This window comes from Branchiostoma belcheri, unplaced genomic scaffold (assembly GCF_001625305.1).
Source record: "Branchiostoma belcheri isolate BF01 breed outbred unplaced genomic scaffold, Haploidv18h27 scaffold1, whole genome shotgun sequence".
NCBI lineage: Eukaryota > Metazoa > Chordata > Leptocardii > Amphioxiformes > Branchiostomatidae > Branchiostoma > Branchiostoma belcheri.
In genome coordinates, this window is record NW_017802379.1 from 507,550 (window position 1) to 522,592 (window position 15,043).

Consider the following 15,043-nt stretch of genomic DNA (forward strand, 5'->3'; position numbering starts at 1 on the left):
TAGAAATGTCAATCACTACACGTAGATTCCATCAAAATAAACAATAACCTGTTCTCCTGAACTCTGAATGTATAACATTCATATACATTGCATGCTCCTGTCATTATTGCAAACTCCAGTACTTTAGGATATATATAGCCAGGAGGAAGAATTCATGGGAGCTCCTGTCCCCTTTATTAACTTATCTAATTCAATTAATTTATTATAATTTCTTAAATTTATTCATTAATTTATTATAAATTTTCTTAATTTATGTTTTTAAACCCTCATTTTTCTTTGCAATTCTCTTGCAAATGATTCTAATAAATTATGCTCCTCATTTAACTTTCCTAGTTCCTTATTAAGGTTCTTGGTCCACATTTAGGATTTTTGTGTTGGACTCCTAAAACCCTGTCCTTGGTGCTGAACCCTATATCCAGCACCAGGGACAGAGACACAAATCTTGTGTTGTTTAGTGACAAGGACAGGGACAGCAGCCTACATGTAAGCAGTGTTTTATATATACCAAGGACCGGACACCAGTCTATGTGGTGTATCATTCAGCACCAAGGACAGGGACACCAGTCTACATGTAAGTGGAGTCATACCAAGGACAGGACATCAGAATAATAGCGGTCCGAAGGCCCCAAACTCTGTAGCCAGAGCCAGGCCCAGGAAGGCGACATACACGACAATCAGGTAGATTCCATACCCTCTCCCGACCTTGAACTTGAACAGCGGGATGAGGATGAGAGAGGAGAGGAGACTGAACCCCAGACCTCCCGCCAGGACTGACTGGAGCTTCGTTCGCTTCAGCTGCAGGTAGAAACAAGAACATCATGTCAGGACGGGACTGTTAACGCTTGGTTCAGTAAGAAACCATGTATTCAGCACCAGGGACAGAGACATAGAAGCTTTAACACTGGAGCATCGTACGCTTCAGCTGCAGAGAGGAAGAAACAACAATTCAAATCATGTTCAACTCTTAAGGTGGACCACGGAATAGTGGATTGACAATATAAGGGAGAATTTCCACCACCAGATTCTACACATGTAAGTCTGGGAAGAGGCACATGGCGGCTGCCATCAATGAGGAAAAACAAAGGATAAATCAGAGAGTGAGAGTGAGTGGTTGAGTGAGTGAGTGAGTGAGTGGTGGAGTGAGTGAGTGAGTCAGTTAATGTTTATGCTTAGTTCAGCAAAAAAACATGTTTTCAGCACCAGGGACAGTGACACAAGCCTTCACATAGTGTTTTTAGTGACAAAAACACATGCCAGCCTTATTAGTGCATTATTCAGCACCAAGGACAGGGATGTAAGACTTACCGGAAAGTTCCCTCCAGGACTCTTGATGGTTGCTAAGGTACAGGAGATGCCTATGCCCATAAGCATGTCTGTTGAGGGTTAAGGACAACAACATCCCCTTCTTTTGGTGGTTTATTTACTATTGCTTTATCTGCTGGGTTACATACTGGGGTATCTACCATTCTGAAAAAACTGTTTGTCTTCAAAATCTCTATTAGATTACGTACATTATTATCATAACAAAATTGATATTTGTGAAAGGATACTGAAGAGCGGTCCACCGAAGCAGGCTGACACTCCCATCCTGGGGAAACCCTGCCTGGCCATCGCAGTGTCTGCCACCAAGTCTGTGGGATATCAGAAAAGTTTTATGTCTTGCCGGTAGGGGGAAAGTATAACTACATGTATTAGCATATTATGTTGGCCTGTAGTGCATAGCAGAGCAACAATTGGACCAACTAGCCACTCACAGACTCACAAAGATGAGTTAAGGTCCTCATTTATGACAAAGGAAGAACGTAATCATGGTAAAATTTTAGGAATTATTTTTAGAATAATGATTTAACCCTGACATTGCCCAGTGATTAAAAAGTGCAGGGAAATAGCTACTTTCACTGTGACTTAAAATCACACAGTCAAACCCCTCCCAGACTTATACATGTAGTAGACTTACCTCATAAACTACAAGTCATATAGCTACTAGTACTGCCACAGTATAACACAGGCAAACCCACCTCCAATACTGTTCCCCCACGCCAGCAGGGTCAGTCCCAGGATGGCGTCACTGATGTTGAAGACCAGACCGAACGCCTGGAGCAGGTTCACGATCTCATTAGCTGTGGCGTAGATCCAGACCACTGACACTACAAATGCCAGATAGCCAAAAGCCTGCAGGGATGGAAGCAACAGTTCAGAGATAATTCAGATACAATGTATACTCTTGTGAAGAATAAGAGATTTCAAGCTGGTATACTTCCAAGAAGTCTAAAATCTCTGATTTCTTGTTTTTACTAGGTTACCCTGGGAGAGTTAAACCACATTCACTGCCCTCCTTACCCAGTGGTAGATGGGGTAACTGTCGTTGTTGGAAGTGCAGAAGACGACGATAGCCAGCAGCCACCCACAAATCATTACAACTCCCCACACTGGCATCACGCCTCCGATCTTGACAAAACCATCTGAGGAACATAAAACAAAGATTTGCTGGGGCTGTGTTTCAAGGTTAAACAAGTCATGCAGTAAAAAGTATCACTAAGTTTGCGCTTGCTTTAGAGTGAAGCAAAGTGATGAATTCCTAGGTTTTTAATGAGTCTATCTATAAACAAAAAACATACAAACAGAGAGTGAAATTGCAAACATAGGGATAGATAACTTATACTCACTATTGATGGCAAACACAACAAACAGAGGTCCAGTGATGCAGTGCAGACAGTTGAGCGGGCGGTTCCAGTTGTGATTGTCTTCTTCAAAATCCACAACAGACACTGTCAGGTTCAGAACCAGCTGAATGGGGGCCTGGGTTCAACACAAAATAATAAAATAGTCAACTTAGCACTAGATCTAGAAATCCTGCTCTGCAGAACAGTTGGCATACAGTTTATACTTCTCAACTACACACACTCAGCTGTAGTCTGCTTGACCAGTGCAGGTTAGGTGCAGGTAGACATCAGAGGTACCTACACAGCTCCAATTTTACTTGCACTGATCTGCATATACACCCAGTATCCAGCTCTGTAAACAGGCCTACAATAGCAAGTTGTAAAATGTGACATAAAACAACTACAGATTGACACCGGCAGTGTTGATAAGATGAAACACTTACCTTAAAGACCTCGTAAGCCTTGCCGAACGCCCCCTTGTCTTTCCACCCTGCCGTGTCGATGGGGTTCAGCCCCTCCCACAGTACCCCCCGCAGACCAGCCAGACCTACACTTCCAGGGTCCTCTTCCCTGATACTCCCCAGCAGTGGCATTCTTTCTCCTAAAGGAATGGTAAAAACATTGTCTGTCAGCTGAAATTACTGACAGAAGCACTTTCATCCTGTTTGATTCTCGAAAAAATACTTTTCGCCAAAACTGGCTGTCATGTTCACGGTCATCAATCATGTCACCAGCTAATTACAGTGAATCAAGAGCTGGAAGTATGATTCTTTATGGTTCGATGTTAATACCATCAAAAGGGTGTATGTGTGGTATAAATCATAATGTTTACTGAGTTACACTATTTTTGCTGATGATGAACAGAAAATGTTGTACAATGTATTTTGGTGTCATGTGGACTTTAAAAAGTAAATTATGAATCTAAATTTTTGTCAACAGCTCTGAGATTCTTATTTGGGCTAAGACACGAGACATAACAGGTGTTTAAGCAGTATAAAACATCCACCTGAAGCACTGAAGGAGGCCCTGCTGAGATCCACACTAGTCTGAGGCTGTAAGGACGGGTTGACTCCTGCCTGTCCTCCCAGCAGTGGACCTACTGTCACACCTTCTGTCACCTGTAATGTTCCTGAAATATCCACAAAAATACAGAAATCAACATTTTATCTACCGGTATTTATCAAGACTTGTGACAAATACAGTGGCCACCCAGACAGCCAAGCTGATGTTGGACACCACTCACACCATGTTTAACAAAATATACAAACACATAACATAACATATATAACATGTATACATACAAGTTGACTAACTGGCTTAGTTAATATCACGGCAATGTTTGAATCCAGTATTCAAATTTTCGAAAGGGATGCACACAGCATATGGAAAACGTTCTCAAATTATTCTATTGGACTTTTGGAAGCCAGTGTGATAACCATTAGAACCTGGTGTGATATGGCTAGTTATCACACAGGCCAAACCACCTGTATCGAATGTTATCACAGCCCAGATATGACATAATGATTATTGTATTCCTTACAACTCACCTGCAATAACACCCGCTCTGAAATTCTGTGATTGGATGCTGCCAATGTTATCAACATTTTCTGAATCATCTGGCAATAAACAATTCATTGTGATTGGTCAAATCAGCAATTAATTCACAAATGCACATCAATTAACAACTGATGATTGCATTGATTATTGAGTCTGATTAAGGAAAATATAAACATCAAAACGAGCAGTACAAAATCACAACACAAATTCACAATGAACTTGAAGACAATTATCGGAAGACTTTTATTTCCCCAGCCCATACTAGGCAGTCAATACGTATTTAAATTTCAACAATTGCTGTGATCAAAAGATTCTACATGTGTACTAGTAAGCAAAATGATGAAGCTACAGAAGCATACTATCAAATGTTGGGAGTTTTATTTGGAAAGTTATTTGTACCTTTGACTGCCCTTTTAGGGTGAACATGTTTTCCTGAAGGTTGTCTGAAGGTCAGGTAATCCTCAGGGTCATCCGGCAGGTCTGCCCTGGTCCCGTTTATACTGGTACTCCAGGAAAATATCAAAATGACAAATAAGAAAAGAAAAATGACAAATAACTTATAACTGAAAAGAGGGAAAAGAGGCAGGAAACACATAATAATGTCTTCAATGTTCATAACTTCTAATTCCTATATGAGGCCTTTTTAACTTCGAACAAAAGAGCAACTCAGCTTTCTCTGCACATCTACTACTTACTTGGTGTAGTTGTTGCTAAAGTCTGTTGCCATTGCTGATTGGCTCTGAGATGCCTTGAGTTGTGTTTGCCTTATCTTTCGACCAATGAGGACAACCAATACATATACGACATAGAGACCAATGAAACCTGTGAAAACACAAGCAAACTAAATGATACATACTCGTACTAAAATAGCACATCAAAACAATAATGAAGATATAATGCAACAGTTTTTAAAGTTTTAACTTAATCACAAAATTTTTCAGAAAAACATACTATGAAACAAAATAAGACAACTTTACATATAAAAGGAAAAACTGAAAAAGACTAGAAAACTTGTTAGGCTGCAAGACTAGCTTTGGCTTCCTTTGGAGTCTCTTCTGCGCAGTACATCAGCCTAGCTTCTCCTACAAAACTGAATGTGTGAATAGACCTCATTCCAGATACAGTCGCCATATTGATTCTATTCTCGTGAGAGCACATTCTTGGCGTGAGCGCGCGTAACCTCGCACGAAAGCGAGGCGTCCGTTGGTACAGATTGTCTGTAGTACGTTCTTTACCACGGTCGATAGCAACGCTCCAACTTCAACGGTGAGTTTTGCCCGTCCAGTGTAAAATATTGTCGGAAGTACTGCTTTCACTGGCAGAGGATGTTGTTGTGGGCATGTGGGATCGATTTCGGCGGGTAGAAATGCATGTTTCTTCCGATTTTGAATAGTTTTGGATGGGCCGGCATTGTAGCGTATGTGATGCACTTTGTTTACAGCCTAGCCTCTACCAGGCTTCAGGAAGTGGCTTAGAAAGAGCGGAAACGGGCAGCATACTGTACTCCATAGTGGGCCAACTCCCCTGGCATGTTCTCTGTCTGTCTGGCCAATTTCTGCTCTTTCCAGCCACTTCCGACAGCCTGATAGAGGCTAAATAAAGCCTACCTATTGCCTGGGGTACATTAATGTTCTTGAACCACAGGACGCTCCACGTCCAGAATCCTGCCGCGAGGTAGAACACGACATCTCGCAGGAACGGACGCTGCATCATCTCAAACGGCGTCAGGATTGCCACCGCCCCGACAACAACTGTGGTCACAAACACACCAGCACCTGTGGGATAAACATATAGGAGTGAGTCATATAGGAAGACTTGTCTTTGGATTCATCATTTTTAACCTGTTACAAGTAACGTTACCTGTTGGATCCAACTCTGAAGTATTACCATGTTAAGGTTACTAACAGTTAAAAATATGTTACTAAACATTGGTACCATTTTGTAATGGGGCTCGGATGGTGTGTGGGAAGAAAGACTGTTGTCTATAGAGAGTTCTGCACTTAGGCCACACCAATTTAATTTGTTGGTTCTCGGGTTCGCCTCTTCATTTTTTTCTGATTTGCAAAAAAAAAAAGAAAAAAAAAAAGATTCTGGTTCAACTAAAAAATGCTCATATTTTGCCCCCCCAACAGTTATGAATCCTAGTTGTTGCAGTGTTTCCTTCTATCAATGCAGTGGTTTGATTAAAAGTTCAAAATTCATTGTTTAAATATTAACACAACATTTTGTGTTGACTTCATGGCTCCTATCATAGCATTTGGGGCAATAATAGGATGCCTAGACCTGTTCTTATTTTATTTTTTTCGCCCTGTCGCTTCATGTTTTTTCTGACAAAATCCGAGAACCAACAAATTAAATTGGTGTGGCCTTAGTAGCAGGTACGCCGCAGGGTGGGCGAGGCGAGTAGGTTTTGAGCTGCAATTAATGACCAGCAAGCCAGTATGGTACTTGTAGAAGTTAAGTAGCCGTGCTCTCTTCTGGCGTTAACTACTATGTATAAATCCATAATAAATGAGGGCCTGCAAGCCCTTTTTCGTAAGGCGTAATCAGGCCGTTTTAGACTTCGTAATTCGTAGGCAGCCTCCTCAAAAATCAACGTAATTCGTAATTGGACATTAGCCGCAAATCGTAAAGTCGTAATCAGCTCTGAGACTTTAACGTAATTCGTAATAGGCGGCGAAAATTTTGCGTAATTCGTAATCACTACCCCCCCTTGCAGGCCCTCATAAATACATATGAATATAGATATGTAATTCTTGATGGTATCAATATATATATTGCTAACAAGCAGGGTAGTGATCAGCAGAAGTGGATAGCTGGCATCTTGGCTACTTACCAAACAAGGCTCCAATAGCCAGCCCAGCTTCCCCACCCCTGGAGTTGTTGATGGCGCTCACCGCACTGAAGATGTCAGGAGCTCCATTCCCAAAGGCTAGAATTGTCACGCCTTGAGGCCAGGAGTTAAGGGTCTCTGAACAAACTAAGCTTTTCACTATATATAACATTCACAAGTACCTTGTACCTTAAAAAGATATTTTGTTAACAAATGATGGGCTACACAAGGTCTGTTACAGATTGTAAGGATAAGAAAGTACTGTCATGTACATGTAATATATTCTTATGCTCCTGTCTTTCTTGATACTTGCATACTAAAAAAGCATGTACACTTTCATCAAGGTATCCTTGCTTTTATATAGCAATAGACAACAACACAGCTATGATTCATATACTGTCTACATGCATCTATGCAGGTTTTCCCATGAAGAGGATATAGCGATGTTCTGGCTCAGTTTCAGAGTCTCCGTGATCACCTTCAGGGCTGGACAAAAACTGGGGAAAAAGAAAAAAAAGGAGGAAATCATTTCATTAAAAAAATGTATGCAGTATTTGATGAAGTTTTGTTTCTTATACAAAGATAAATAACAGGACAAAAGGTTCAAATTTCGTATAATTCCATATATACGAATATACGAATAGTAAGTAATGTGTGTTTTGGTGTGTGTGTGTACTCTGTTTTATTGTTGTCTATGCATTTTTTTGTTTTGTTGAATAAAGCTTTGTAAAAAAATAAAAATAAAAAAATGATTAAAAAAAATAACGAAAAAATGAAGAAAGATGAACTTACTAGTCATCAGCTGATACACCCAGGAGTACAAACAGCACCACCAGCCACAGGAACTGTAAGTGCAGAAGGGATGTGAAATAAGAAAAACAGAAGTCAGATTTTTATAAGCAAGCAACATCCTTATTGACAGACAGTGATTGAAACATTGGCTCTTGTTATGCTTGGGGCACATTTTTAGGTTGGTGCCTGGCCAAGCAATTTGGAGCAATGAAAATGATGATACATGTATAAAATACAGCAAAACACACAAAATGTTTAAAAAATAATAATAAGCATACTTTGTGTATATTCATGATATGACTTTTTTTTATTTTTTCATTCATCTATACATGTACTGCCTGGCTGGGTCCCGGTTTGGAAATGTGACCCTAGCTTACAACAGGTGGTTGTGAATAAAGACCTTTGCTATTCAATCAATGTGTCTTGAAAGGGAGAACTCACCAGTATAACCAGGGCCAGTGGAACCAGGTTAGGTAAGGAGCAGTAGGGGAAGTGTAGGTAGTTGATGAAGCCTTCATCTATGTCACAGTCTGATGTGTTCGTGATAAACTCACACTGGAAACTGGAGTTAAACTTGTGGTAGTCACGGCACTGGGAGGAGGAGAAAACAAGTCAGCACATGTATATGAACAAATAAGTCTGACTCAAGCCACTGCCAGGATTTGGAAGCAGCTAGAAAGACTTCAATACAAGAGATTGGCCAAATAGACACTAATAACATGCCAGGGGAGTTGGACTGCTAAAGGAGTACAGTTTGGCGCAAATGTACCTGCTTTGTGGACCGACTCCCCTGACATGTTATCTGTCTATTTGGCCAATTTCTACTCTTTCCAGCCCCTTCAGAGGGTCTGCATGCCCTTTTTCGTTAACCGTTATGGGCTATTTTAATTCACCGTTAATCGTTGCCGGCCCGCTCTAATTCAACGTTAAGCGTTATCAGTATATTCATCGTGAAGCGTTATGGGTCGTTTTAATTCAACGTAAAACGTTATTTGTCATCCTAAATTCAGCGTTAAGCGTTAATGAATAATTCTTCGTTACGCCTAATTTTGCCTTTCAAAGTGCAGGAAAATGCGTCATTGAAGGTTTAAAAATACAAAATTTCCCGGGGGAGAATGCCCCCGGACCCCCCTACATTGCTCGCGCCTTTGGCGCTCGAATCGCGCTTCTGCGCTCGGTCTCTTCGGCTCTAGCCAGTTTTCCCTTTAATTTTCCAAAGTTTGCGGAGAGTTACAGAATTTTTTTAACGAATCCGTCAACCTTGACAGGCAAATTAACAAAAATCTTGAGTAAAATATGAAAACATCAGAAGGGCGGACAAACACTCTCAACACCATGATTTGCCTCTCAAAATGCGGGAAATTGCGTTTTTGAAGGCTTAAAATCCTAAATTTCCCGGGGGAGCATTCCCCCGGACCCCCCTAGATTACGAGCGCCTTCAGCGCCCCCCTCTCAAAATCTATCGGTAAAACTGGGCAGACTGAAAAAATGCAAGCTGGCCGACGTTAACTCGGAGTCTCGGACACCCCGGTATTTGTGGACGCACTCGGGGACCAGGGCAGGTGGGAAACACAGGGAACACATACTAGTATCTTTAATGCATGCTTCATTACATGTAAGGTATACGTAATTTTGTCTGTGATCACCTTTTCTCACAAAGCGAGATACCAAATCCAGTGCAGCTCGAAAAAAAGCCTGTCAATTTACCGTTAAGCGTTGCCGACCGTCCTAAATTTACCATTAAGCGTTATCGGCCCTGCTGAATTTACCGTTAACCGTTGCCAGGACCCCCCCATGCAGACCCTCCCTTCAGAAACCTAGAAGTAGTAGAGGCTATAAAAAGTCTTCAATTATTGAATGACCTTCCAATTTTCGGAACTTGGACCCTAGCTAATTGACAAGCTCAGTGTACTGTCTTTACATCATCCTTGTATTTTTAAGTAAACAAAACATCTCACAAATGTTGCTACTTTGACCACAGCAAATAATTGATTCACTGTCACCTGACTGTTGGGTTCGATAGATTAAATATAGACCTGGGTCAATATTCTCAGTTTTTCAATTCCGCACAGCACGAGATGAAACAAACTAAATTGGGTCTTCAGAGATTCATGAGATGTAATGTCAATGGTAGTACTATAATGATAATTACTGTTTTGAAGGCTTTTCTTGGTTTGCAGTGTATTGTGGCATTTAAATATGCCACCGTGACTTCTTTGAAATTGGCTTTGGCAAATTGGCATGTGGGGACTTGGAGTTCAATATCAAAAGACTCTGATACAAAGGCAGTTGGAGGGGGTGACTGGGTGACATCCTGCTTCCCTGCTGTGCTATAAAGACTGACGACTTGTTTTCCAAACATCTTTGTCTGTCCTTAAACATTATGCTAAGTTCAAAGGTCCCAGGCTTAATTGTATTGCCTTAGCTAAGCTGGACAATGATTGGGGGAGTGTGCCCATAGTATTAAGTCCACTGGGTTGGGGTGGTATATTGAACTGTAAAACTTAAGTTACAGTTTGGGCTATTAAAGGGCTACAGGGATTTAGGGGCTTGAATACAAACAGGAAGTTAATTTCTGTGTTTCAGGTGCAGTGGAGAAGTGTGTTTACAATTAGAACTTCAACTATATAACATTGTAACAACCTCCTTGAAAACTTTACATTTGTCAACTTGGGCTAAAGCAGTAGCATAATATTGTATAATCAAGGGGTCTCTCTGTTGCCTTTTAGAATGCAACAATGGGCCATAACTCGTCATAAAAACTTCCTGTTCCTCACCTCAACGTCTCCTGAGTCCGGTTCTGTTGTGGGAATCAGAGCGGCCACACCGGCCAGTGTCTGTCGCAAAGTTGTGTTCAGAAGCTGTGCTCCCATGTTGACAATGAAGCTTTACCCAGCCGTGAAGTCTTGTCATGACACTCTAAAAACTTAAGCAACACGAAAACTGTCTAAAATGCCGGGAAAACTAGTCACGCCAACTACACACCTACAAGCAGAACTTGACAACCTGAATAAATCACGAGACTAGCCGCAAGCACAGCTGCGGGGTCAAAGTTTACACGGTGTGTTCCGACCCGGAAGTGGGGAACTGCAGTTTTAATATTATCGCTAGAAGTCCTCCATGTTCAAATAACTTTTTACAAGCAGATGTCTGGCTATGGTTTGCTTGTATACCTTTAATATTGTGGTGTTTTGTGTGGTTTAGGTGTTTGGCGTTTCTGTCTATATCACTACACTTGTGGATAATTCAGTAGAGAAAATGTGGACAACAGGACCTAGAGAAACGCACAATATCCTACAAACATACGTGCACAACCGGTGACCTGATATCTGCTTGGACTCGCCTTGGAGATTGCGCAATCCGGTTAGATAAGTTTTGCGCTGACAAAATTAATGACTGTATAACCATTCAGACAACCTAACTCGGCTACCGTGTTGTTACTGGCGGGTTTAACGTTACTATCAGCATTTTTCTTAGTTCCAAGTGATTTGTAATTTGATTTCAAATTTTTGTTTGTTATCGAAACGGGGGACAACATGACTCAATGTGATTTAATATCAGTGTGAGAACGAGCGCCCGGTTAGCTCAGTCGGTAGAGCATCAGACTTTTAAGCGTGACACGCCTGTGTGATGTGATCTGAGGGCCAGGGGTTCAAGTCCCCTATCGGGCGGAAACGTTTTGTTTGCTACATGTTTTATTTGCTAACTTTGATTCCCAAGTCAAAGAAAACATTAAAACTTGTTGTATGGCGAGCTGCTGAGAGCTAACCGTAGAAATCGTTGAAGTCATACATTACTTTCGTTTATATTGATCAATATTACATTGTATTAAAATCTGTGCTACTGTAATCCAGAAATCATATAATCATTTTGTACATTTGTGTGGTGTTTTGAGATTATTTTAAGCATTTCTTTTTAATAGCTATATCACAGTCTATTTTGCCGTACTTTCGTGACTAGGCGAGTCACTCATTGAACATGTACATTCAACGACACACAAACGCCGCAACAAACAAGCCACACCCCCACACATCTGCTTGAATATTACTTAAAAGGGTAGTTAGGTCAGATAACATTTGCATACGGGCAGACAAAGCAAACATACAACGACTTCACGACCGTTCAAACAACCTGACTGGTTGCCCGGGAACCTTACTACATTTTTCAACAGCCTTTCCTATACCCGTGAATCAGTACAAAAAGGCGACTATTATTTTCTATGGGTACTATGGTAGCCTCTACCAGGCTTGAGGAGGCGGCTGGAAAGAGTAGAAATCGGCCAAAATAGAGAGAGATAAGCATACCAAGGGAGTTTGGCCGTTGAGAGAACAGTTCGCAGCCCCATGATCTCTCTATTTTGGCCGATTTCTACTCTTTCCAGCCGCCTCCTCAAGCCTGGTAGAGGCTAGTAATATGGGACAACCTGACTCATACCAACCACGTGCCTCCAGGAGCCCGGTTAGCTCAGTCGGTAGAGCATCAGACTTTTAAGCGAAGATGTGATCTGAGGGCCAGGGGTTCAAGTCCCCTATCGGGCGGTACTCTTTTATCGGCGGCTATTTTGACCGCGACACCCCCGGACAACCGCTACGTGACGTAGATTACAAATCTGCCTCAAAATCAAGTTCATCGTGGTGGACCAAGGGACTGACCAGAGCTTGCGCAATCCTGTAATGCCGGAGATATCCGCAAGGAGGCAACCGTTTCGGTTACTAGTATGTTGGTATGAAACCTTCAAGCAGATGTTTGGAGACAAACGTGTATCTTTTTTTCTAGCTCCCCGTTTCTGTCACAAAATGCCCCCCCTAACATTTGCGGAATGAAGCATTGAAAAAGTTTAGTTGGCAGTTTGTAACAGAAATGGTATATAAGAAAACGTAATGATTTTGGTTTGCCTAGTAGGCTATTTCCAGTGCCCTATGCACCTGTTTTGTACTTACTTAACTGGTTTAGGATCAAGCACAAATGTAACTTTTTTTTGCCTCCGTCGACCCCGAAGCGCATTACTGATTCAGAGATTTACACGTTTTTTTTCCTTACTATTTGTCTGAGCTTTAACAAATGTTTAGGTTAGAGGAAATCTTGCATTGTCTTGCGAGACCGACGTTTCCTGTATTTTCTCGGGTAAGGTGCTAAGAAAATATACATCTTAAAACATTATGGGAAAGCTACTTTTATTTTGTATATGTCTGTTCATCATGTTTTGTTTTGACCTGTACTTAGCCCAGTGTATGTGGCAAAAAAGGTCGTCATTCATTCGTTGTCTTGTGATACCGGCGTTTCCTGTATTTTCGCGGGTAAGGTGCTAAGAAAATATACATCTTAAAAGGCGCCCGCGCTGCTCCGGTGAAGTTTGGTCCCGCACAAGGTCCCCCCGACAAAGACCCCACACGTGCACGCAGGCTACCTTTCCCGACCTGTCCTTTGTAAGCCGCGACCCGCCGTAACTCGAGAACGCGCGGTCGGAAGCAAAATTTGTGACCAGAAGGAATCAGCAAGGAAGTCGACCCCGGAGGTCGAGAGTCTCAGTTTCTCGGCACCTTTGAGGGGCTGTTATATAATTTAAATGGCTCCTATTTTTGGGGAGTAAGTTTTCCACCTACATCGGCTTCATATAGCGACGAGATCGAAGCAGAACTTCAGGCAGAAGCTCTGAGGAAGGTGTCTGATAGACACCGAAACGTCAGCACTCTAGGTGAGATGATTGACAGTTGGTTGTGTAAATGAAAACTCCTGTATCCTATACTTTACCAACCTGGTGAAACTATTTTCGGAAGTAAGTTTTCCACCTAAAGAAAACCTGTCCAGTGCTTGTTGTGGCAAAGAAGACGAAGCTCGTCCTTGTTTGCTTGTTTATCAGAAGAAAGTGCGTGTCTGTCATTTAAAGCGATCTGCGTGCAGGTAATGGAGAAGTTGTAGACAGTTCGGGATGACTGCGGGAACGGAATGCTCGGGAAAAATCAGGGCACGAAACCTTTAGCGGATCGGGTTTATTTACGTCTAGTGTAAGCAAGGGAGATCCAGCTAAAACCTTATCTCAGTGCTAAACAATTCGGGATAAACTTCCAGTTATCTCTGGAGGCACTGGCGAGTGAAGTGGAAGAGCTGCATCAGTACAAGAGAACAAGACAAGACAAGAACGGACAGACGACCGGTAAAGATAAACCATGCATTTTCACTTTTCTTAGCTTCTTCGAATGACGTCAGCTTCTTTCAGTCGGGCATCAAAATCGTCTTGAGATTTTTCAGCATATTATGAACTGCAAGGGAGGCAGATGCTTCTTCGGGCATCGAAAGTTTATTTCGGGATAGAATGTTTGTTTATGCTGAAACTAGCATTTAAAGGGGAGCACGTTTCCGTTTACAGGTCTTGTGTATGTTTACAGGTGGAATGCCGCCGAAAGTGTGAAAACAACATTTCCTCAAATGGGAACATGCAGGTTTCAGGTCTATACTAGTACTTGTCGGAGTTTCTCAGCGCATGGTTTTCATTTTCACTCGTTTCCACAGCAGTACAGGTAAACCACCAGCAGGATTTTTATGTCAATGCCAGAGGACGTGGAGGTCAAGTTTTCGGAACGCACGCTTGCCAATATAGTTTTGCAGTGATTATTCCCACGTGGGGAAAGTGTTACGAGTCGCTGCTATTGGTGTCAAGGAGAAGACATTTTCTCTAGATCTGTAGCAGCTATATAGCGCTACGGCTGACTGTTGATCATTTCTATGCTGAACAGTGAGTATAGTATTTCCCATATTTATAGGTTACCTGTAACGTTAGTCAACTGTAGTGAGAAACCCTGGGCGTCAGTTTAAAACGAGAGGGATCGGATAAAATGTAAGTCGGACAGTTTTCAGTTTTTAGCTTTACGTGATAGAAGTTTGGGGCGAAAGTTTGGTAGTCGGAACTTGGACGAGAACTAATGCATTTGAAGCATGCGCAATCACTCTATACATATGTTCTCAAAGGGAGACGTTCTTAAGGGAGACGTGCTTACCCAAGTACCCGTACCATGACCAAATCTGACAAATATTAGGAAATCCGAATATTGCAAGTCTCTGATTTCTCTCTCTAGCTGTTTGTGTCAAATGCCAACGTCAGAGCGTGTTTTGTGTGAACCTAGACCGTGCTTCTGCCGAAAGTACGTGCTTGAGTCGGCATGCGGGGCCATGTCTCACTCAAGTGTGTGCGTCAGACTTA

The 15,043-nt window shown here is 41.9% G+C and overlaps 1 protein-coding gene and 2 non-coding genes across 3 annotated transcripts; 2 read left to right on the forward strand and 1 right to left on the reverse strand.

The window, feature by feature from the left end:
• Nucleotides 1-449: 449 nt before the first annotated feature.
• LOC109470817 (sodium/potassium/calcium exchanger 6, mitochondrial-like) lies at nt 450-10,849 on the reverse strand. Its single transcript, XM_019770293.1, has 17 exons — nt 10,623-10,849; nt 8,287-8,436; nt 7,846-7,898; nt 7,493-7,550; nt 7,057-7,168; nt 5,828-5,995; nt 4,916-5,042; nt 4,620-4,729; nt 4,211-4,279; nt 3,670-3,792; nt 3,107-3,264; nt 2,667-2,799; nt 2,341-2,462; nt 2,019-2,172; nt 1,551-1,631; nt 1,306-1,373; nt 450-795 (listed from the first exon to the last, which is right to left on the reverse strand). The coding sequence occupies exons 1-17, from the start codon at nt 10,716-10,718 to the stop codon at nt 601-603; spliced, it is 1,977 nt and encodes a 658-aa protein (XP_019625852.1). The 5' UTR covers nt 10,719-10,849; the 3' UTR covers nt 450-600.
• A 570-nt stretch (nt 10,850-11,419) lies between these two features.
• Nucleotides 11,420-11,516, forward strand: Trnak-uuu. The gene is made up of 2 exons: nt 11,420-11,456; nt 11,481-11,516. It is a non-coding gene; the product is annotated as a tRNA-Lys (tRNA).
• A 782-nt stretch (nt 11,517-12,298) lies between these two features.
• Nucleotides 12,299-12,383, forward strand: Trnak-uuu. Its single transcript is given in 2 exon segments — nt 12,299-12,335; nt 12,348-12,383. It is a non-coding gene; the product is annotated as a tRNA-Lys (tRNA).
• Nucleotides 12,384-15,043: the final 2,660 nt, after the last annotated feature.

What these genes read in the sequence shown, in the direction of transcription:
- LOC109470817 (XM_019770293.1), bottom strand. Translation starts at nt 10,718, where the DNA reads ATGGGAGCACAGCTTCTGAACACAACTTTGCGACAGACACTGGCCGGT. An exon ending in TAATGTACCCCAGGCAATAG is followed by an intron (nt 5,043 to 5,827) that starts GTAGGCTTTATT and finishes GTGTTTTCACAG; the next exon opens with GTTTCATTGGTCTCTATGTC. An exon ending in AGGCTTACGAGGTCTTTAAG is followed by an intron (nt 2,800 to 3,106) that starts GTAAGTGTTTCA and finishes TGTTGAACCCAG; the next exon opens with GCCCCCATTCAGCTGGTTCT.